Here is a 24,660-nt window from a genome sequence, read left to right on the forward strand (position 1 = left end):
GATGTAGAGCAGAGAGAGAACAGAGCTGTGACCTCTGGATTTCACCTTCTCTGCAGCTTCGTCTCTGATTTACACTGAAAATATGTGGAATCTATGTGGACTAGTGAGTTCAAGCCGAATACGTACAAATGCACAGCTCATGTTTTGACTGTATTTTGCAGAGCCTGCTGTTTGATCTGCTTTTTTTATTTCAATGAATGAGCACAGCCTCCTGAGCATAGTCACAGTTTGCTGTCTGCCATTCTGCTTTAACTATCAACAACCAATTCACCACATTGGTTTTATGTATAAGAGAGAGGAAACCACAACCACCTCATCCCAGAAGCTAATTTTTACAGCATCCAAGTGCTCAAGTAAAACCACCATCTTTACTGCAGGAGCTCACTGTAGATGCAACACTGCAACATAAATTTCTATGTCACAAATCTAAGTCACTGATTTGAGCAACAACTGCATTTAAAAGTCTTGTACAAGAAAAACACTGGCACAGGAACTGGAGCTTGTATTTCACGGTGGTGAACACCACACAGTCTGTGTGATTCAGACTCATGTGACAGAAGGACCACAAGTCTTGAGTTAAACGGTCCCTTACTGTCTGGCTGCCCTGTGCTGTGCTACCGTAGCATCATGCTGACATACAGCCTGTCAGATTTTACACCATATAAACCCAGTTTATCCAGCTGGACCAGTGAGTCACTGAGCTGAGTCTCAATATTAAAGGTCCATATTTCACTCTTCTCCTGTGTTTTATCTGAAGTGTTGGTGTCCATCAGAAGAACCAAAAACCATCTCAGTGTAGTTTTACATCTCCTCTCTCAGGCTTCTCTCTGGAGCTCTAGTAACAACAGGTCAGTCAGCCAATCAGAGGAGAGGATCTGGGCCTCTCTCCTGATTGGCTGACTGTTTTCTGAGTGATCCAATTAAAAATATAGCAGATTTCAGGTAAACACTCAGAGAAACCAAATCCTGCAGGACTGTGTGCATTTCTCTGTGGACTGAGGCTTTGATACTTTCACAGTATTAATATAGAACCTAGACCTGCTTTATAATCACAAACACATGGACATCTACCTTTAGACTACATAGGACCTTTAATCAAGTCCGCTCTTCCCACACATTCAACAGTAATGACCCTTTAGCTAAGGTGAAGAGAGGGAGAAAATCTGAATGCCACTTCTCTACACAGCCACAACTGAGGAGGAAAGTGGAGGTGGAAACACTCCAGCTGCTCTTTTATATGGGACGGCCTCCAGCTCTAAAACACACTATGGGGGATATTTTGGGGGGATTTGCAGCACTGAGGCTTTGGCATGTAAAATGGAAGAAAAGTGACACAGCTGAAACTTCTGAGTTAGGGCTCACACAAGTCATATTTTAAAGTCACAGTCTCTACGTTTTGAAGGAAGAAATAACTCACTTTTATACACGAGTTGAATTAATGAGCAATAAAATGCAGCCTTGCTCAGTTCAACACACTCTGAGGTTTTGCTGCTACGGCCTAACTTTAAATGGATGTTGCTTCTATTTTTCTGTTTGTGTTACTGCGATGCTACATTTTAGCATGTAGCATTATCTTGTAATAGCCACATGTGGCCACAGTGGCAGCTGTTTATCAAAAGTTACTCAGATTCTTTTTAAAACCATTTGTTGAAATATCATGTTTTAAATGAAGTGTTTCTCAAACTGCTAGTGAGTTGTGTACGTGATGTTTTCAATGTTTTATCAACTCGTGTAAATTCAAACATTATCATTTGAATTGGTTGTTTTACTGTTGTTGGACATCATTGTAACCAACTGTTGTGCAACACTGTAAACTGTCGTAGCTACATGAGTCGACAGTTTATGTTTTAATTGATGTAAAAAATGACAAGTGTGACTTTTGAAAGGAAATGTGGTCGAAGCTAATGGTTAGCCTGGCCTGGGATTGCACTAAATGTCAACAGTTATCAGCCTATTAACCATCAAACACAGACAACGGACAACATCATGGACTGATGTCTTCACACCGGGTCAGTTAAAAGAGAATCAAACCAAACCTCCGACATGACGGCAAGTGGGAAGAGTTTTACTCGTAATGTCGTCACCACAACTGAGACTTGTGGTGCGTTTGATGACACTCAGCCAATAATTTTGATGCTAAATAAATAGCACCACCTGCAGCTGTGCCGTGTGTGAGGCGCGGGGGCTGCTGATGATTAAAACTCTGTCCCAGGTGAAATTCCTCTGTGCAAGCTCACCACAACACAACTGAAGCAGTCGGCCCTGGTGGTTTTGGGAATGTTTGGGGAGCTGGTGGTCCATGAGTTTTACTTTAATGGTTAAGTGGTTCCTGGTCTGAAAAAGTTAAAGAAACACTGCTTTAAAACCACACACACACACAATAGCTGCCACACCTGATTCATCACAGCAGCAGAGGAAAGTCTGAAATTTAATGTCTGGGAAAAGCAGAGCTGCAGCACCGTGTTATTGAGAGACACAAGGATTTGACCAAGAATCTGCCACATTGATGTTTCCCTCACTCACTGCTGTTCTCGTTGACCTGACAACATCAGGCCACTGAACAAACATTTCCTCACATCCAGCCTCCCTCTGCACAGAGCTCCAGATCCTGAACCGCTTTTTTCTAGAGCAACAGACATTGATTTAAACATCTATCCACACTCAGTGGTAGCAGAATTGAAAGAGTCATAAATTCATATAAATATCCAGGTTTGAGGCTTGATGAATCATTTACATTTAAACATCATATTAAAAATCTTATGATTTTTGTGCAGAAACAGATCCAGCTTCCCTTTGCATTGTGGGAAAAGTATAGCTGCAGCCTGTAAGTTCTAGATTATGTTGATGTTATCTACAGACATGCTGCAGCTTCCAGTCTCAAACCTCCAGACTCAGTTCATCATTCTGCCTCAGATTCATTACTGCAGATCTCTGACTCTGTGTTCTGGTGCAGAGGTGTGATAAACACCTGTACCTTTTCAACCATAAAGCCTTTATAGGACATTCACCACCCTGTATAACATCTGTGCAGGACTGGACCACAGGATCAAACTCGCTCCTCTAACTGTCCTGTGCTTCAAGCCCTGTGGGTTAATGTGGACTTGGAAAATCTGCCTTTAGTTTTTATGCACCAAACACATGGAATTATCTACAACTCATGAACTACAACAGGATCAAGATGATTATCTCAACCACTTCACCTCAGCGTGCAAATGTTTTCACTGAGTATTTCCTTCTTTTGATTTTAACTGTGTGTGTTTCTGTGTTTCTTTGTAAACGAGGGAAACCTCAATGATCTTTGAGGCTTAAATAAATAAATGAAATTAAAATTTTCGTTCTTCTCTTTCTTCTGTGCTATGTTTGGTTTGTGCAACACATGTCAACACACAGCCGGACATCAGCCCATAATTAGCTGCACTTCATGCAAATGAGATGAACTGCAACTGGTCTCATTTGCAACTGTAGTTTTGGTAAAAACTCTGCTTAACTGAAACGATGTGATGATAGAAACTTTGGACCTGGCTCTCTCGTCCGAAGCAGGTGAAGTAAACGTAAGAACTGGGAGGATTGCATCTACTTTTTAACCATCATGCTCAGCTCCTGCAACCCAGAGCAGGCCGCTCCCTGCTGCTCGCACTGTATTTCGGCCTCCTCCGTGGTCCAGCATGTTGCTCCTCCGACTGCTTACTCAAATATTGCAACTCCTGGTAACACATGGCTGCTTTGAAGCTTATGGGAGATGGAGCTTTTGAAGGTTTCAGCCTCCGGACAACAGAACGACCTGCCACAGAGCATCAGATCTGCTTTGGTTCAGGCAGGACTTTGTGTTATGTCGTAGCTGCTGCCACTGATCACAACATGCTGCCATCAAACCTGATCATGAGCACTGGTTCCTGCAGTCTTCTGCTGCACTGCTTAAACGTGACACTGATTCCTCTTCTGTGCTTTTTGTAAACGCTTTAGTTAAAAAAGAAAAAAAAAACAGTTCATTTGGTCAGTTACCACCGTCCTGTGCTCAATACGCCACTTCTGCATCAACACGCTCTGCCTCAGAGGAAAATGCTGTGAATACTCGACCAGATTTGCTCTCCAGTGTGAGAGCAGATGCAAAATTCCACGTGCGTAGACATTTGCTGCAGCTTGCCAAGTAGAAGGCTATTCCCGAGACGGCCTGCTCTCATTCTGATACAGCTGAAGGGCAAAAACATAATCCTGTGCCAATTCTAGCCTGAAAACCAGTCTTGATTGTATGTACTCTCCCCTCATCTTCTTATGCTGCTGAGACCTGCACATAAAACATGTGAACTGTGGGGCAGACAGATCAATGACACGCAAGAATCTACCTTGTTAATATTTCATCATGAACTCCACAAGAAGCTAATTCATGCTAATAAACAAGGCTGCAAAATGGACAGCGACCCTTCACTTTAAATCCCAGTTTAACTTCCCTGTAACTCTACAGTAATCATCTTTAAATGTCTGTGCACCACTCAGGCTGCAGCTAAAGGCTGGAAACATTTTCTCCTCGCTGAGTTCAAGTTCTCTTGGTCAATGACACTTGGAGAAAGAACCAAAACAGCTGAAAATCACTAAATTAAAAAAATCACAATAATCACTAAACTGACTGTAAAGCTCTTCATCGTTACCACTGTATTGATTTCACTTATTTGATACATTTTTTAATTATTAAAATATTGATATAGGTGCTTTAACCAAACTTTAACCACAAAGGTTCCAGGTCAGAAAACAGATATGAATCATTTTGGTCCTGATGACAGAGTCCAGATGATAAATGGCTTATATGGGTCATTTTGTTGGGTGATGACAAACATCCTGTTTAAAGTCTTTTTTTTTTTTTTTTAAACTAATCAATTAATTGTAATTGATAAATTAAATGTCAAAAAAGCCTTCAGTTCAATATATAAACTCCAAAATTCCTCGTCTGAGGCCTTTTTTCTGACTGTGTCTCAGGAGGCAAAGTGGGTCGTCCACTAAGGTCGGTGGTTTGATTCCTGGCTCCTTCAGTCCGTGTGTTGAAATGTCCTTGGTAAGATTCTGAGCCCTGAATTACCCCTTATGACTCTTCCATCAGTGTATAAGTGACTGTATGGGTAGGATGGGATGTGATTTAGGACTATAAATAAAAAATGACTTGACTGCATATATTTATATACAGTAATAGTTGCCAGTTAGTTTTCTGTAAGTTAACTAATTCATTACTTGATTAATAATTTAACTTTAAAATTTGTAATTTATTTGTTGTGCTCTTCGGGCAGATTTTCTGTGGATCTGTTTCAGATCAGGACCAAACTCCAAACCTGTTTGTTCTTATTTGTATATGAAGAGTCTGAGGAGAGACAGTGACCCAGACTCTTCTAACTCAGAAAGCACTGACACAGTGACCTGACCCTGGGAACTAAGTGATGTCCTGCCTCAAACTCTCTCGCAGGTCTTTGTACTCAGCAGCAGATGTGAGTTCTGGCACCACATAGGAAGTGGACTCAGGTGTTAGTCAGGCCTTTACTTCAGACAGTGGATGTTGATGACAACCAAAGTCCAGTCTCCTTTATTCTCCATCACTGGCTGATTATTTTCAGTTTCAACTTCTATGTTTCTCTTTCTGGTTCATCTGACTTGCTTGTTTCATTTTCTACATCTCACTTTTCTTTATGTTTCTCTTTCGTCTTATCTCACATCAGATGTGCATTCATTTCTTTGTGAGGTCTGAATCATCAGACAAATCTCTCTACTTTTTCACATCCCAGTCCCAGAGGAGGGTTACTGAATAAAACAACACAAGCAAAGTGGAAACTTGACAGTTTCCCCTGCGCCTACATCTCACTCTCCACTCCTTCAATTTTCACAAACTTCAAGTTTGTCGCGTAGGTTGTTCACTTGTTCGACTGTTTGCATCTGTATTAGTCCGCCTCATGTTGTTGGACAGAGAGGCAGGAGATGTGAACTGAGCTGTCAGACAGACCTACCTCTGAGGGGAGATTTCATGGCAGCCTCCACCATGCCGACAAGCAGCTGGAGACTCTTGGGGTCCTGGGCGAGGCCGGAGGCGAATGCTGCCAGGGCGTCGGCATGTCGACCCAGGTACTGCAGCGCAACCCCCTGACGAAAGTAGGCCTGCAGGGAGAGGAAGAAGTGGACATCAGCTGCTGAAGGGTTTTGATACTTCCTCTGAATTAAAAGCATCGGGTTAGTTACACCCCAGAGGTTCAGTAATATCAACACAACTGAAAACATTAAAGATCCCATGTTGCATAAAGGTAGATGTCCATGTGTGTGTGATTATAAAGCAGGTCTAGGTTCTATATTAATACTGTGAAAGTATCAAAGCCTCAGTCCACAGAGAAATGCACACAGCCTGTATTCAGAAACTGAGCCTTAAAACCAGCCATCAGGACTTCTGGAACTTTGTGATGTCACAACAAAGTAGTCAGCCTTGCCCCAAGCCCCGCCCACCTGGACCCACCATCCAACCTTGCAGGATTTTGTTTCTCTGAGAGTTTAACTGAAACCTATGACATTTTTATTGGATCACTCCAAAAAGAATCAGCCACAGAGGAGAGGCTCAGATCCTCTCCTCTGATTGGCTGACTGACCTGTTGTTACTAGAGCTCCAGAGAGAAGCCTGAGAGAGTTTTTGGTTCTTAAAACCACAAATTTATCTTCTGATGGAGATCAACACTTTAGATAAAACACAGGAGAAGTTTAAGCTTTAAAAGGTCGTTGTACTTCAGTGAGAGTCCAACCTGCAGGACACTGATACAACATGTACACACTGTGTATACACACTCTTTCCTCCTCATACACACACATACAAACAGTGCACACTTCATTAGGAGCCCTCGTGCATTTCACAGCAAGATTACAGACAATGAATCATGACATCAAATTCATGAAGAGGATCAAGCAGAAGACACACACACACACACACACACACACACACACCGCTCTCTTCCTCTCTCACTGCCGACCAGACTGTAACCTAATTGTCTTGTCTCCCTCTCTCGTCCCTTCATTCCTCCCTTTTTTCTCCCTCATTCATCATCCTGCTCTCCCTCCTCCCATTTAAGAATAATCTGTCATGACAGTGAATGGATGAAGACAAAGAGGAGAGGAATTAGATTACATGGCGGCTCCCGTCCCGCCTGCCACTTCGTGCACCCACATCGTCTTTGTCCTGCCCTCGTCCTCAGACAGCTTCATTGAAACGGCGTGAGCGGGGGTTCACAGCTAATCTAATGCATTAAGCCCCTGGTCGTCGGTGTGTTGGTTGTTGGTGCAGAATGCGGACAGGGCACAGTGTCACTTCACTGTTGATTAACACAAAGTGGGATAAATGGTCGGTAATTACAGCTGGAGCCAGACCCCTTAAAACCCACGTCACAAAAAAAGGCTGAAATCAGTCAAAGCTACGACGATAATGTAATAATCTATGTTTATAGAGCAACTTCAAAACCCAAAGTGCTGCAAGCAAAACTGCACATTAAACTCAACAAATTATAAAGCTACTCTTATGAAGTGGATTACATGATAAAAAAAACAATTTCAGAAATGTAAACAGGATGAAGTGTGTTTTCAGAAGCGTTTTAAAAGAAGGTAGTGACTGGTTGTTCCACAGCCTCAGGCTCCTGACTGCACAAACTCTGTCCCCCTCTAGTCTTAAGATTTAATTCATAAAGACAGCAATATAATACATTTCTGGTTCAGGAGAGTAAAAGAAGATGTGTGAGGAGATGAAAGTATTTCAAATTCTTTGAGACTTGGTGAAATGGTGAAAATTATCTTGTGATGTTCATTCATTCATCACACCACTTACCCTTCAGTAAACCCTGGACAGGACACCAGTCTGTCACAGGACTCACATACAGAGACAAACAACCAGTCACGCTCACATTCACATCTACAGAGTCGCCAAATAACCTTAACATGTCTTTGGATTGTGGGAGGAAGCCGCAGAGCCCGGAGGAAAACCACACAGACACATGGAGAACAGAGACAGGCCCCAGCCGGAACCTTTTTGTGATAAGAATTATAAGGATTTCTGTTTTACTGGCATTAAAATCAATGATATTTATAGATACACAGTAGAGGAGTTGGCAGTGGGACAAACAGGGACGTACCTCTGGGTGTCATCGGCGTGACAGTGAACGGAGATGCCACGTAGAGCGAAAACAATTAGTTGATTAATCGACAGAAAATTAATTGTGAAAATCCAGATATCTGTAAACAAAAATGTTCTAAAGTCACAAGCTCCAGCTTCAGAAAGGTGAATATTTGGATCAGAGAAAATGAAATATTTCAATATATCATTTCAGGCTTTGATTGAATGTTATTTTTTGACACTTTACAGGCTGAAATATGGGACAGTGAATCTGTTTTAGCTCTCGATGCTGATGCCAAGTGTCCACGCTGAGGAGAGAGGGACAGCAGCCTGCCCTCTGACCCTCCTCCAGACTGGAGAGGAGAGCTCCAGGCCTGGACTGGGACGAGGAGCTGGGCTGGTAGCTGGGGCGACATATGGACGCCCCACCTGTCTGCCTACCTCTGCTTAGCACTGCCCCTCAAATCTGTCACCAACACACTGATTTGGCTGCGGCAGTGTTTCTCATTTCAGCATCCACGTCCCGCTCTTGACAACAATCTACTTTTACCTTGACTGGAGGATAATTTCAGTCAGACGAGGATGATGGTGGCAGAGGAGGAAAAGCTATAATCATAGCAAAGCAGCCATTATCTCTGCACGAGAGTGTGTGTGTGTGTGTGTGTGTGTGTGTGTGTGTGTGTGTGTGTGTGTGTGTGTGTGCAGCACAATAGGTAAGGCTGAGTCCTGTGTGTGTGTTGATGTGTGTGTGTGTGTGTGTGTGTGTGTGTCAGAGCTTTTTACCCATCACGGCTGTAAACATGCCAGAGCCAGACAGAAAGTGACAGCAGGAAGAGTCTGCCTCCACCACCACCTCCAGCCTCCCGCTCACACACATCCTGCCTATTAGCTCAGTCTGGCTACGCTGCCTGCTAAGCACATACAGGAGGTACAGTCCAGACACACACACACACACACACACACACACACACACACACACACACACACTCTCTGTCTCTTCTTCCCCTCTGTCTGTCTCTCAGCAGTGATCTGCAGCAGCTCAGAGAAATGGCCTCAGATCCGAGCGTCTCTTCACCGACCGCTGCGGTGGCGTCTGGCTCGTCTGGTCTGCAGGTATCTCTCTCTGATTCCCGGTGGAGCGTCTTCAACGTTACCTGACAGCTCTGTGTCAGGTAAAGTGAGGGGATCAATATAAAGGGACAAGACTAATCCTGCTGGTATGTGTGTCAGAGTGTGTTTGTACCTACAGCGTTTGTGTGTATTTATTCTTCCTACCGGTGTGTGTTCACATTGAAGAGCCCTGGGAGTTCTGGGAGTTCTGCTTGTGGAAAAATAAAGAGACTATAATTGATATTTTTACAGTGACAACAGTGACAAAGGCATCACTCATAGTGATGAACCTACAGAGAATTATCAACTAGATCTGCAGCTTCAGGTTCACTCTCGACGCTCGTTTTAGTGTCAGAGAGAAACAGCTGTAACGAGGGTTGTAGGCCTCCGTCACTCAGACTAGCTTCAGGTTACGTCCATGTTTGTCCAGAATCATATAAAATATTAACCATTCCTGTGAAATTTTGTCATAATTGCTGCGTGAAGTGTTGAGTTATGACCTTTGACCACCAAAATCTAATCAGTTCGTCGCTGAGTCCACATGAATATTTGTGCCAAGTTTCAACACCTCCAGCTGGTTGTGACAGAGTGGAGGCACAAAGAGAGAGAACCAGGCTCAGATTCACCAGTCCAACACAAACACGACTGCACAGGAATCATCATGTTGCTCTGTAGCTGCTGGAGTCAGTTTATCAGTTTGAAAGGTGATGATATGTCAACGTCACGTTCCCAACTTGTTTCCACTTCCTCCAAGTGACAAAATGTGCTGTTGCACGTTAATGTGTAATTTGTTATTTAAAAATAACTCATAAAATTAATGATAGATTACATTGTGTTAACTTGTTTCACTCAGTTTAGCTTTGACTATAAACTGTGCTGAACTGTGCATTAATGTGAATGTTCTGTGCAGAACTAAGAATTAAATCTACTTATAAACCATATAAATTGGTAGGAGATGAATAACAGCTACAGAATCACAAAACTATTCATTTAAAGACAGACGAGGAGTGTTGAGCAATGCTAGTGGCTCTGTGAGGCTGTACACAGGCACAGAGTTATTTTGAGCTAAATGCTAATGTCACCATACTAACACACTCGCTATGACAATGCTAACATGCTAATTCCAAGCAGGTATAATGTTTACTGTGCTCAGCATCTTAGTTTAACGTATTAGCATGCTAGCATTTGCTGATTAGCAATAAACACAAAGTAGAGCAGGGCGGACGTGGGCACCTCATTCGTTTTGCAGGTGTTTGGTCATAAATCAAAGTTGTGGACAGATTAAAATTTTGACCTGATGATGACGACATCGGAGGAAAAGAAAAAATGAAATAAAATAAAAATTTGTCTTGAAAGTAACATGAATGCTTGAAGAGGAAAAACCAGGGAATCACACAAGCTGGATGCGTCTCATCCTCTGAGGAACAGGAATGTTTGTAGAAAATTTTACAACCATCCACACAAACGTTGTTGAGATATTTCAGCCTGAACCAACAAGCGGCTAAAAGTGAGTTCATACTGGCAAACTGGATGAAGGAGAGAGTGAGACATATAGAGAGAGAGGTGTTATACGTTGGTGTGTCAGAGCAAAGGATGCACACCGGATGAACAGATGCTTCAATTACTGCTCGTAACTCACATTAATCGAGAACAGATGGCAACACAAGTGGCGGGAGAGAGAGAGAGGGTGAGTGAGAGTGGATCACATAAACCAGACATGATGGAGATTGATGTCTTAGCAAATCAGAGAATCTGCCTCAAAACGCACAGATGAAACCTTCACTCCTGTTTTATCCCGAGACAAAGTGGATTGAACCTTGTTTTTTTGGCGGTTTGCTTCTGACTGAACAGTTTTAACGCAGTTTAGAGGACGTGAAGGAGGAAGATGGGGCCTTGGGTCATTTATTAAGAGGTGGAGGAGGAAAGAGAAGAGCTTCCTGACACACCTGGCAGCCTGGAGCCAGCTCGAATGTTTTCACAGCAAATAATAAACAGCAAACCATCCTGAGAATCCTGTAGTTGACAAATGAATATTAATATGTTCAGAGTAAAGCATCATACAATTCTCCCTTTGTTGCTGGGGAGGAGCCAGATCTGGTTGGAATCATCAGTGCTAATCCACAGGGATAGTTTATCACATCTTATTTTAGTGTTGGCTGTTATGGTAACATTGCACTTAACTAGTTAATTGGTGTTTAAATTGTTTAAAAAAAAGACAGATAAGGCAAGAAACATAACTGTTATCTACAAACCAAAAGTTCAGTCAGATTTTAATCACTTTGGTGCACAAACTGAAATGAGATTTAGGTCTTTGTTGATTTATTGTTGACACAATAAGAGCAATATCCAAATCACAGGAGCTGCAATTTATTTGATAAAGGTAAAATGTGTCGCAGCCATAAATAAGCGTTGTGGGATTACAGAGATGCTCCGGTCTACAAACCATAGTCTCTAGACGTAAGGCAACATGAATGTTTGGTACAAGACCCAAGAAAAATCACATCATTGTCATTTTTATATTATTCTCAGTGAAAATATCATTCCAACTGAAACTGTGACTCATATCACAATATCTGCCAAAATAAAATTATTCAGCCCCGTTTAGATTTAGAACAGTCAGATAGCAGCGTCAGGGAGCTCCCAGATCTCAGTAACAGTGATTTTCCCGTCATATCAGGTCTATTAAGCTTTGGATTTCTCCGTGTTGTGGCTGTTTTACCAACTTTCTAGGCTCCTTATTCTGCAGAGTTTTGACGTGTGTTCCACTGAATTAAATCCAATATTTACCAACATTATCGCTGCAAACTGCACATGACTGGAGATCAGCATCAGGGGGGCGACTTTCCCTTTAAGATCTGCTGCTACAGAAACCAGCAGAGGAATGATTGTCTTTGTTGAACATCGGGGATGAAGAGGTTGCTGAAGTCATACGGCCGTCACCGAGAAATGGAGGGTTCATTTTGCCCAGTCGATGCCCCACTTACCCCACAGTTGGTGATATAACGACACGCTGTGTGAGTGGTGAGCTGTTTGCTGTAAACCTCGGAGAGTGAGATCATTATTTAAGAGCCTGAGAGGGTCCAGGGGAGTCATTAAAAACAGCAATCTGTATTGTGAGGATGCCTCTTTGTAGAATTTAATGCGCTTTATTATCAGCGTAAAGTATGATCAAACCCAGTGAATTTAAACCAGCAGAGCCTCTACAGCAGCGCACACTTACTCACAGTCTGGGAATTAACAGCCCCTCTCATCTCGCAGGGCAACGGGATTCAAACAGGTTCTTCTAATAGACCAGTCAGCCTGTAAAGCACCGTGGCAGAGACATAATGCTGCTGAGCAAGCATCTCCACAGAAAACTGGGAACACATCATCTAACACAAACAAGAAACAAACAGCCGCTGAGGCCGTTTGGTAAAAAAACCTCATTTGAACCTGTCAAACTGAGTCACTATGTAGTGAAGTGTGGGCGATAAAGACTGGGAGGTAACTGATTCACTACGCCCACATACGCTGAGAGGCATTTGGTGGTGGAAGATGTACTTTAATAAACTTTACTTCAGTAAAAATACCAACAAGTAAAAGTCATACTGTCAGAATTATTAACTGTTAGAAGTATTATCAGCGACGTGCTCGTAAAGTATAAAAAGTAAAAGTTCTCATCATACAGAAAAACTTCCCCTGTGACTGATATATTCTTATATCTGACATTATTAGACTGTAAACACTGCTGCATCAAAGCTTCAGCAGCATTTTCCTGTTGCAGCTGCTGCAGGTGAAGCTGCTTTTCACTACTTCATACACAGTTTGATAGTTTAGTCCAGTGGTTTCCAACCTCGGGGTCAGGCCCTTCCAAGGTGTCACAAGATCAATCTGAGGGGTCAATCTGAGCCTTTAAATGGGAGTCAGCAGGTTGGGAACCACTGGTTTAAACTTTTTCAATCAATGTCTTGATTGGTGATGAGTGATGTAGTGATGTAAAGATTCATGATAAAGTATTTTCCAGTAGACTTTTCTCATTTTTTTTAAACATAATCTGGTTTATCTTGCATCAACTTTTAGTAGAGGCCTTTGTATCGTAGCGTTTAGCTTCCTACCTCCTCTGCACAGCCTTTTGTTTACTTTAAATTCATGTGTAATCTGAACCCTAAATCCAAGTCTCAGCAGTTTGGTCCCCACAAAGCTGTTGGACCCCACAAGTATAGTGGGTTCCTGTCTTTTGCACAAATAGAGTAGAACAAGGCCACACACACATTCTCTTTCACACACACACACCAACTGTTCTCAGGTTAATCTGCATGAATATTTATCATTGTTTCACTGGGACACTAGCTAAGATGCTATAATTGAGTTGGAGTGGCCATAACCACCGTTTCCACTGGGACCAATAAAGATGTTACGCGACCAGCTGTGGGCTCTCTCATGCAGACCTGCAGATCCGGACTAATAGCTTCACAACTCTGTGTATTGTGGTGTGTGTTAAACTCACAACTGGAGACACTGCGGAGGCAGAGGTGCGTTCAAGGCCTCAAATTTTACAAAAAGGAATTTTTCCTGACATAAAACTGTCGTTCATCAAGGACAGAGAGAAGTGTGCGTCTCCTCTGTGAGCGCCTTTCTGGGTCTGTATTGATGTTAGTGTGTCTAAGTGTGTGTACCATATGCAGGGTCATCACTGACGCCCCCGGCATCGTATGTTGAGGGACCACAGAATTTATCTGGAGCCAACGGATCAGGCGTTGCCGTCTGTCTGTGGTAACCAGACCACAGCAGCGCCACAGTGTAAAGCTGAGCTCTGTCTGCATTAGAGAGCAACACAGGCCATTAACTGTTTTCAGCATGCACTGGGCGGTAGTGTTCTACAGTAATGTTATGACTGTTATCACTTGCTGGCCCATTTCAGTAATTATATGAAACAGTTGTCAGGGTGTAATTCTAACAAAGCTCTAGACCCTCTGCCCCCCCCTGAGAAAAATACTGGTTATACCCTAATTAGAAAATTAGGTTTATTTGGTTAAAAAATAAACGTAAAAACATAACTGATGATTCTGTGGTTCTGTTTTGGTTCCCTGATGAAATTATAGGTTATGATAAGAACCTGCAAAAAAAAATACACTTAATATTTAATATCAGAGAGTCAGATGAGGACATCGAGACCATTCTCACATGTCCATCAAATATGAAGCTACGGCCAGGAGACAGTTAGCCTAGCAGAAAGAGGGTGAATTAGTCCAGCAAATAAGTCCAAATAAAATAGCAGCTTTTCATTTTTACACATTTGTTTTTGTACAGATTTAACAATTTAGATACAACTTGTTAAATTAATGAGCTTTATAGGAGCTAGTAGGCAGATTTTTTTAATCTTTGGACAGAACCAGGCTGGTTATTTATCCCCATTTTAGTCCCTTTTGGATGTCTGTTTTGTTTTGGTTACAGAGCACACACACAGAATGAGCTGTTAGCTGCCGTGCAGACTCTCATCCCTGGGTTGGTGCTCCTGTCAGTGGTGAGATGCTTCGGTCAGCGATTGTGTGTTTTTATAATTTATGTCGGGGCTGCAGCTCACTCTTTCATCCCCAGGAGCAGTGTAGCTGCAGTGTTTCTGGTCTTACAGCACTGTGCTGGGCAGGTGACAGGTCTGTTTACTGTGTTTGAGGCGAAGGGGGGCTGATTTTAAGGGGCGGAAATAAGTGTGTTCACCCTGGCTTTGTGTTTACATCACTGCTGGTCAGAGCCGGAACCGATAAATACCCACATCAACTTCAGTCCCGTCATTTGACCCGGGAGTGATGCTGATTGTACCATTTTCCATTGTCAACAAAAGCCTGATGGATGCAGGTCTTAGCAGGTTTTTTGACCAGTGTTTTTCAGTGGCTAACATCTGACTTTACTGTATGATTCAGTCAAGTGTTTCCAGACATAACAGGAGACTGCTGGTGGAGTTGGTGGAGACCAAATTAGAGCCAGTTAGAGTGAAATTAGGAGTTATGGGGTAAAACTGCTTCTCTGTGTGGTGGATGTGGACAGATTATACATTACAAGTGTGAATGACTTACTCGCTGTGGGGTCATTCTCTATTTTGGTCAAGCACACAGGATCAAAGTACACAAAGGTAAATGGGCTGCTGATGTAAGTGTCAGTGTCTAAGTGTAAGCCAGCACATGAGAGCCATACAGTAAAGAGCATTTTTCAATCTCCCTTTGAAATGTGATGTCTGGAGGTCAACGTAAAGGGCCAGCTCTCTTCACTGCAGCTGTTCAAACACCTGATCCTCCGCCTCCAACCTTCACTCTCCATCGGCTTCTAGTAAACACGATTTCCATCTTGAAAATACAAACACACCGCGAGCGTTGGTTTGCTCCAAGCGCATTTTATCGCGCAGAAAGTCTGTGTGGATAACCTGAGTGGGACGTCAGTTCAGACATTTAACCTTGGTGTACAGACTGAATTACTCTGAACCGAGAGCTCTAAATTAAAGAAAGCATTTTCTCTCTCTCTCTATCACACACACACACACACAGTCCTAGTTAACCTCTACACACAAGGTTTATTCCCTTGCTGACCAAAAGCAATTCCCTTTTCTTCTCACTCTGCTCTACTTTATCTGTAGACCCAGACCCTGAGTCACTCCCTCGACCCTGGCATGTATGTGAATACACTTATCTGTGGCCATCTTTGGAACAATCTGCTTCTCTCTATACTACACACACACATAGACACACTCACACTGTGGCGCTTACAAGAAGAATATGCATAAAGGGGACGTGGGGAGAAGAGGAGGACAAGTGGCCTTCTGATCCTGTTAACTGCAGTACAGCAGAGGGGTTTGCTTCTCTTACACTGGGTAATTAGGCTGTCACTCAACCGGCTGCTGCTGTGTGTGTGTGTGTGTGTGTGTGTGTGTGTGTGTATACGCATGTGATCGTTTGATTGCTTATGTGACCTTTGACCACACGGGAGCAAGTGTACCTGCTGGAAAAAGAGGAGGGGGGTCAACGTGTAGAGAAGAGAGCTGTAAAACTGAAAGACCGGGTCACAGTGGAGATGAAGGAGAGGAATATAGGTCGATATAAATTAGGGCTGCGACTGCAGTTCAAACACTTCAAAAAGATATTCAACGTACAATGATAGAAAAGCAAAGAAAAGCAGGGAATCTTCATGTGTGAGAGGCTGAAAACAGCAGATTTTTGATTGAAAAATTACTGAAATAATTAATCTGTCAACTGTTTTGCAGCTGTAATGTAAAATGGTTCTCTGTGCTTATTGGCAAGACACACATATTATTGAGGTCACAATCGAGCTCGTGCCTCGAAACAATCTCATTTTCATGTGACGACATTCCTGTCGTGACATCAGTGTAAATAAATACAGTGTGAAAGACGGAGAGGTAAAATGAGGTGAGAGGAAAAAACTACATGTGTATGTGGTGGACAAGTGTTAAGGAGCTGACAATAAACCACAATGTCCCTGGTTTATATCCACCTGGGGACTTATTTTTTGCATTTCATTCCCCACCTCTCTCTCCCCTTGTTTACTGTCATCTCTCTACTGATTGAGAGGAAGCATAAAATGTAAAAAAAACATGTATCAACCTTCAAGTCTGGTACCATTAAAAGGTTGTGCAGTCTACCATGTGTGCCAGATTCAAAGACAATGATGAGACTCAAAAGCTCCTTTGCAAGCAGATGTAACACCATGTAACACCAGGCTACAGCTACCTGCTCTAATATTACACATAAACCTGCAATAACTGAATGTTTGTCTGCTTGTGGGCAGCAGGAAACAAGCTGCAAAGGCATTCATGACATAATATTACCTAATAAAGTTGATGTAACAGTTGCTTATTTCCACATCCATCACTTACAAAGCAGCATTTTCTTTATGTGGAGTTGTGTTTGTGTCAACCTGATGACTGTAAGTTCAATATTCCCTCTCTAATAGCTCTATTTTTGGTCTCCACCACCTCCTGAGGGAACTATCTGGCTACCAGCTGCTAAAGGCTGCAATGTGTTCACCAGTTAGTTGGTGACTTTGTCTGTGTGCTGTTTGTACCAGGGGAAGAAGTGTACAGTGGGTTTTCAGGGACTTTTAATGGAAAAGCGGCTTGATGTGGTTAAAAACAATGATATAAAAGTGATGAGAGTGAAGCTGAAGGGAACTAAAGAGCCAGACAGACCTGAGGGAAGCAGGTGATAAATGTGTGCCTTCATCACTTCAAGAGACCCCTTTCACACCCCACACAGTCATTTGATCCATTATGAATTTCAAAATATCAAAATTTCAATTTTAAATTAGTTCAAAGGTGTTTTATGAGCAGACAAGAGAGTTAGTTGATTATTCTTACATATAGTGTCCCTGCAGGAGCTTTTAAAAGAAACTACTGTGTCCTTTAACAGTCTGAAGAAGACAATAAGGTTTGTGATGAACGTGTTTTTCATTTACAACAAAGTCGTATAATCAGTTCTCTTGATTCTGAGTGGAAAAAATCCTGATTGTCATTTTGACCACAATCATGCAGCTCTGGTGCTCATTCGTTTGTTTTTATTCCTCCACTTTTACACCTCGGCTTCCTTCTCCTCCTTTACTGTTAAACCTCTAACGCCGGAGCTGCGAGCAGGGTCAACACCCCCTCCATTCCTCTCTCGGTGGTGCGCCGTCTTAATTAGAGCCAAATCATCCAGGGAGAGACGAGGAGAGGTGGAGGACAGGAGGGAAGAGAGACGGCACAGCTACCGAGACCAGTGATTACACAGGGGACGGCGCCGCGCACGGTTCCCACTCACAGTGAATCAGGGCAAGGAGAGAGCACACTCCAATGATTCCCTACAAAAGCTAATTAGACCCTCTCTCTGTTTCAAATCCAGCTCACAGGTTGTGATAACGCACGGAGAAGCAGCAACCACGCACACAGCATTTAGTCATTAATCTATGGTGTGTTCGGTCTTTCAACATTCCTGTTGCCTGGGAGCATGTTCCTGTTTCCAGCAGCTTCCCTCAACCTGATACAGATAAACAGATTTTATTTTCCTGTGGTCCCGCTGTGTATGTGTGTTTTTCTCCAGTGTAATTGATTCATTGACAGCTCTTTTATTCAGCCTGACTAATCCAGTTAAAAGGATTATCAGTGTAGAATACAGCAGATGTTAGTGGAAGGGCATTAATGCAGAAATACATACTTTTATTTCCAATTGACCGTTTGTTAAACCCCAGTGACTGTCAAATAAAAGCTTCGTGATAACTAGGCACAGCAGGTCTGTCGAGCTTTGGATTCTCCACATGATGAAGTGGGGGTGTAGGGAAGCTCATTAAACAGAAGGTTTAGAGGGAGGTTTCTTTTTTTAATTTAGATTTCTAAAACCGAACCAGCTAAATTAGCTGGTGGGATTTCAGGTTACACTAGAAGCAGCACATCCAGTGTGTTTCCAAACAGGTTCAGAAGCTATTTTTGGATGCTATCACAGTTTAGCATAGCTAATCTGTCCCGCTCATTCCACTGCAGCAACCCAAGCTAACAGTACATCTACTGAACACATGGTTTGTCCTCACTTCTCTTGTAACGTTAAACTGAAAACAGCGTTTGAAGTATAAGCTAATTTAACTCTACACTAATGCTATGTCTTAATTTCTATGTCCTCTTTGTAAAGACTTTTATCCTGGGACCTGTTAGCTTCATTTTTTTAGCACATTGTCATATGTGTGGCTATCAAGTAGTTAAAAACCCTGGTGTTTTAAAACAAGTCAGCTGGAAACATTAAAAACATCAGCAGAACTCACAAAGCCACGTTAGCTCAAATTTTGCTATTGCTACATAGCTAACATTAGCATGAGCAGCTCTTTACTATGTGGTGAGTTCAGCAACAAACTTGATTGAGCTGTTTCCAGAGGTGGAAAGCAACGCTCTTGTTTTTCTTCTATTTCTATCACTTCTTTTCTTCTGCTGAAGTTAGCATGCTAACCAGCTAGCTCCAGCTCGGTCGGACTGTATTGTCACTTTCCGATACCGAGTCGCTGAAGCGTCTCAGCTGCCCTGAACAAGTAGCGGTGCTCAGAGAACGCATCATAACCACTTGTCTTGTAAACGCAACAATGGCTGAAGCTCTCACCAAGACTGGTGAGTAAACAGCTGTTAATGCTAACATTGGCTATGTAGCAAGAGCAAAACTTACAAATATCTCCTTTAAATAGCGAGTTTTGATTATCTGTGTAAAATTAAGAAATTTTACAAAGACTCCTGGTGGTTTTTCTGCCGCAGTTATCATCTTAAACTTCATGTGTGCCGCTGTGAGAATGGAAAGCTCGACAGGCGCGTTGACAGGCTTCTTCGCCAATTTAACGGGAGACTGGGACATTATTATGTGCGTGACGCTGGAGTAAACCCGGTTACTGAGGGTATTACTGGCTTTTGAAAAGGTGACAAAACCTTTACAGACCTGTCAGCTCGCACAGTCTCTCGCACAACGCTGACAAAGCTGGAGTCGTCTCCTTGAAGCATTCTTTTGCAGATACTTTCTCTCTTCTGACATTTCACTCTCTTCTTTTCCCACATTCGTCTTTCTCCTCCTCTCCCCCCACGTCTCTCTCTAACCTTTACCAGAGAAACACTGAGGCTGTGACTCTGACGAGGCAACAAAACCTCTTCCTGAATCGGAAGCTGTGGAAAACTTGTACTATCAGTCGGTTTTGATGGTGAAACAACAAAAGATTTCATTATTAACGGAGCGTTTGAGGCCCAGCACTCCTCACGAGAAAGCTGTGTTTTGATCAGTATTTCAACCTGGTGGTTTTTATTTTTTATGATATAAAGTGGATTCTGGAGAGAAATATTCCTTAATGTCGCTGTGCTGTTTGATGACTCTGTAAAGAGGCAGATTTATGTGAGAGAGTGTCTGATTGGACTGAACAGGGGCTGAAATATCAAGAGTTATATGCTTTTTATTCAATACATCAAACTAATTTCCCTATTGCTTAGATATAGGTCTTGATGTGAAGGGTAAATGTGAGAGGATTTATGGTTTGAAAACAATAAACAGGGAGTGGAATTTATTTTTTAATCAGTGTAAGAATAAAGGTGGAGGTTGAATTTGAGTCACAGTACTTGAATGTAATTATATTTCACTTTCAACATTTGCACGTAACTTACGTAAGTTATAAACTTGTCATGATTTATGAAGTGAGTGCATCATTACAGCAGCTTCTGATTATAGTTGGCTGTAAAAACATGAAGCATTTCCATGATTAATCCCATTAAACCTGAATTAACCAGGGCTGACTGACCTGTTGTTACTAGAGCTCCAGAGAGAAGCCTGAGAGAGGAGATGTAAAACTACACTGAGATGGTTTTTGCTTCTTAAAACCACAAATATATCTTCTGATGAGGCTGTATTTTTAAACGTCAAACATATTTTACACTTTTCAGGTCTTTCATTGAAGTGATGTCTTCGGTTTCCCTGACGGACACCGGCTTGTTTGAGCACATTCACCAGATAAAAGCCAAAAGCTTAACTTCTCGTCTTGATGGAAATAATGTTGATGAGCTACAGCTGATTTTATCTGCTATCAATGATATTTTTATTTTAACTAACAAAAGATGAAAATAGGATGGACAATGAAATATTTTCTGTGATAATGTTTGCTAAAATAAGAGAGAGATGAAAAGTTTGATCAGAAATTTCTTAGCGTTGATGATGATGCACAACCTAAAGTGTCATTATAAAAATAAAGATGCAACCAACGATGACAAATAGAGAAAAAACTACACTAAAACAAACATTACATACATCCTGTCCCTCTAATAAAAGCTCCATCGTGGCTCAGGTATGGCCGTGCATCTGGTGAAGAAGTCGACATTCTGCTGCTGTTGTCACACACAATAATTATTAATGACACAGATCCCACGGGGCAATTAATTTTCAGCGTTAGTACACATCCCTTTCTCCTCTCTGCCTCCATGTTTCCTATAGCTGCCCTGCTCCCTGCTCCCTGCCCACCCCCCCCCCCCCCCCCCCCCCTTATTCTTTCATTAACTCTCCGGTCTCATCAGTAAGCATGGCCCACTTTAGTCTCAATTTAGACGAGCTGCTTCTATATGAGCCAGCCAGTGAATTGTGATGTCACGCCCATTGTCTGCCAATTACAATTCAATTTAGCAGAAGAAACGCTCTGGAATGTGATTATAGGCAATAGATGGTGTGTGTGTGTGTGTGTGTGTGTGTTGTTTGTGTGTAAGAGAGGGAGAGAAAGTCATTGCATGAAGAGATTTGTGATGTTTTCCACCTTTCATTCAGCACTTTCATATTCTGAAGTGGCTTCCAGTTCTCCTTCCCTCCTCCCAGTTCCTCCGGAGACCTTCCACAGTCAGTTGGCTTAGCTTTTTCAGACAGCATGACATTTGTACCTCCCTGCTGCCTCGCTAAGCCGCGGCAATGAATACAGCAGGCAGCAACACACACAGCATCCTGTACACACACACACACACACAACTGTAGCTGCAAGACCAGAGGAGGAGAGTGTGATTTTGTTTTGGAACCTGTCTGCGTTTTATGTTAATATGTCAAATTTTCAACGGCTTCTTAATCTGAATTATTAACAGCAAACATTCCTCCTCTCCACTGCCTCCATTGCTTCGCTCACCAGTTAACTGTGAGTGAAATGATGACTCAATACAGATTACTACAAAGACATGCTGGGAGTCACAGCTGCTTCTGAAATGACTTCATCTCAGAAGAACTGATTCACATACAAATAATATCATTCCACCACAGTTCAGCATTTCAATTGTTTATGACCTTTAACTGTTGTAACCGTGCACTTACAGTCCTGAAAACCTATTTTCTAAGTCACCAGAACTGATACTTTGGTACCAAGTCGATGTCAAAATTCTGAAAATGCGACTTGTGCTTGTTTTTCTACATTACTGTAAATAGCACAGATGTCGTAGATACCAGGAATGTGATTTTTCCGGCACTGACAAGAGCAGGATAATAACAGCAACGACACTGTTGTAGTCTGATATTAAACAGGAAGAGGAGGAGGAGGCAGGTACAGCAAACAATGACAGCAACATGTGGAGCGACAGCAGGAAGCGCAGGAGCAAAAAACTAAATATTATATTTCGCATTTCACTCAGATCATCAGGGACAAGTTAAAGACGACCAGAGGCCAGAATGTAAACGGAGCCACAGGAGGAAACACCTCACACTAGCCTACACACCTTTTCAGATTGTACCTCATTAAAATCATCATCTATTCTCAAATATTAACATTTGCCCAACCAACTAAACAAAAACTGGAACCTGCGATCACTCTCAAACTGACCGGTAGGCCTTTTGATACTGTTATTTAAGGATGACAGTAGATATTACAATAGATGCATCTAACTTGTTACTGTTTTCTGATGCTAGTTTCAGTGATATTTGGTCTATTATCCATTATTGAAGCTGCTATAATCAATATTTTTATGCTAACAGTGGCTCAAATGACAACATGTAATGTGTAAGGAGACACTCAGAGTGACAAACCCACTGATGTGATGAAGATATTTTAGCAATAAAGCTCTAAAAATGATGTGGAGACTGTTATTCAACAAGTTCCCTATAACAACTGAACATAATGATGATGTGTCAGTGTTTGTGTTTGTGCCTCCAGAAGGAAACAGTTAATGCTGGTACATGTAAAAACCCACCACCTTGAATATTTAGGATTTCAAAGCAATGAAGATGTTGTTAATGTCTTTGCATCATAATTGAAGGTTGAAAGCAAATTTGAAAATTTAAAAATGTGATTATAAAGTTTTAAACTTCAAGGACCCAAAGAAACAAACTGTCACAGTAAAGTTTCTTCCTTCTCTTCTTCTCCACCTTCACCACCATTTTCACTTTCGACACAGTTCCCTGACCTGCTCTCACAATCGTCTGCTTCAAGAACCTCATTTGTTCTTCAGCGAGACGAGATTCTCAGAAACAACGAAAAAACAATCAGGTGCCTGAAAACTACAGAACAACAGCCGCACATCAGGGTTAATAAAAATCTCTGTTCTGGTTTTTACTCAGCTGCTTTTCAAAAAAAAAAAAAAATGAAGCTGTTTTCAGAGGTTGAAGGACTCATTTACTGTGGATAGAGGGTCAACACACACACACACACACACACACACACACACACACACACACACACACACACACACACACACACACACACACACACACAGTTGGGTCAGCTCCACTGAGACTTGAAACAGGTATGATCTCCTCACTATAAATAGTTTCAACTCCTAAACACACACACACACACACACAGTTCTTTCTGTTTCTCCCATCACAGCACAGACCAGTCGTTCCCTGTGTTTCCCTTTCACCTCCTCCTCTGCTCCCTCCTCCTCCTCCTCCTCCTCCTCCTCTTTAGCACAGTCACTTTCTCCCTCTCACTCCATTAGGTAACAGAGACCTTGACTGTTGGCGCCTCTCCAGTGTCTCTTTGTGTCCAGTCTCTGTATCTGCACATACATCTGGAGATGTGCTCACCGTGCTTCAATCAGCTGAGCTCTTCGTGTTCAGTTCAGCATAAAGGAAGCTGCCACTGTCTCCGTCAAAACAGAGGATTCAGAACAGATATGAGTCAAACTGAAGGATGGAGGAGATACAGCACACACAGACAGGAGAGGACGAAGCAGAGGGTGGTGTTTGTTGTCCACTGTAATTATTGCTCATAATGTGATTGGATTTCTGTTGTAGAGATTTAAGAGGGCGGCGCCAACCGGCACAAAGACGCATCTGTAGGAGCTGAAAAAGTTTCAACATGAGTGAAAAAAGTTGTGTTTGTCCTGCGGCTTCATGGCTCCACAGAAACCTGGAGTTCCTGTTGAGGTCTGAGATCTGCACACTCCACGGCTGGGTCCCAGTTCAGGTCCCAGGTCTACGAAGGTGTGGGATAGGTTGGGCCATGTGGCTCAGGAAAAGATGGCCGCCTGGTCGTGCTACTGCGACATTTCAAATGCAGCCTCTGAAGGATGCGGCCCCTGAATTGGGCCACATTGCTAACGAGCTACGGCTAACTGTACAGTCAGCACGTTTGTCCAAATGAAAACTGACTTCACAAACAAGACAAGGTGAAAACTCGCTTCACTTCCTGTCTGAAGGAACCGTCACAGCTTTAACAGAAGTCGTCTCAAACACAGAGAGTAGTTTCCTCTCAGACCCTGTAGCTTCTGTGGAGAACTGCACAGCAGTGGCCTGAAGCTGGCACGAGATATGCATGAGTGCGTGTGTGCAAATAGGTGTGTGTCAGGACAACCTGGTGATTGGTGGACAGCATTAACACTCGTAGCTGATTGGCTCCTGTCAGATGTTCTCCAAATATAAGGAACCAAGATGCTGTGGTCGAGCTGCATGGGAAGACAACTCATCGACCTCTGGTCCCAGCCGCCCACACACCTCCATGTAGGT

At 42.5% G+C, this 24,660-nt stretch overlaps 1 protein-coding gene across 3 annotated transcripts in view; it reads right to left on the minus strand.

The window, feature by feature from the left end:
• The window catches only part of ttc28 (tetratricopeptide repeat domain 28), a 116,982-nt gene that overhangs the window by 49,936 nt on the left and 42,386 nt on the right, over positions 1-24,660 (minus strand). For all 3 annotated transcript variants that reach the window (XM_071465334.1, XM_071465333.1, XM_071465335.1), the window contains one exon: positions 5,985-6,132. In XM_071465334.1, the coding sequence (XP_071321435.1) occupies positions 5,985-6,132 (148 nt within the window). The remainder of the gene's footprint in view (positions 1-5,984; positions 6,133-24,660) is intronic.

The sequence above is a fragment of the Trachinotus anak genome, unplaced genomic scaffold (genome assembly GCF_046630095.1).
Source record: "Trachinotus anak isolate AG129_WGS33_773 ecotype Australia unplaced genomic scaffold, CSIRO_AGI_Tana_v1 ptg000028l, whole genome shotgun sequence".
NCBI lineage: Eukaryota > Metazoa > Chordata > Actinopteri > Carangiformes > Carangidae > Trachinotus > Trachinotus anak.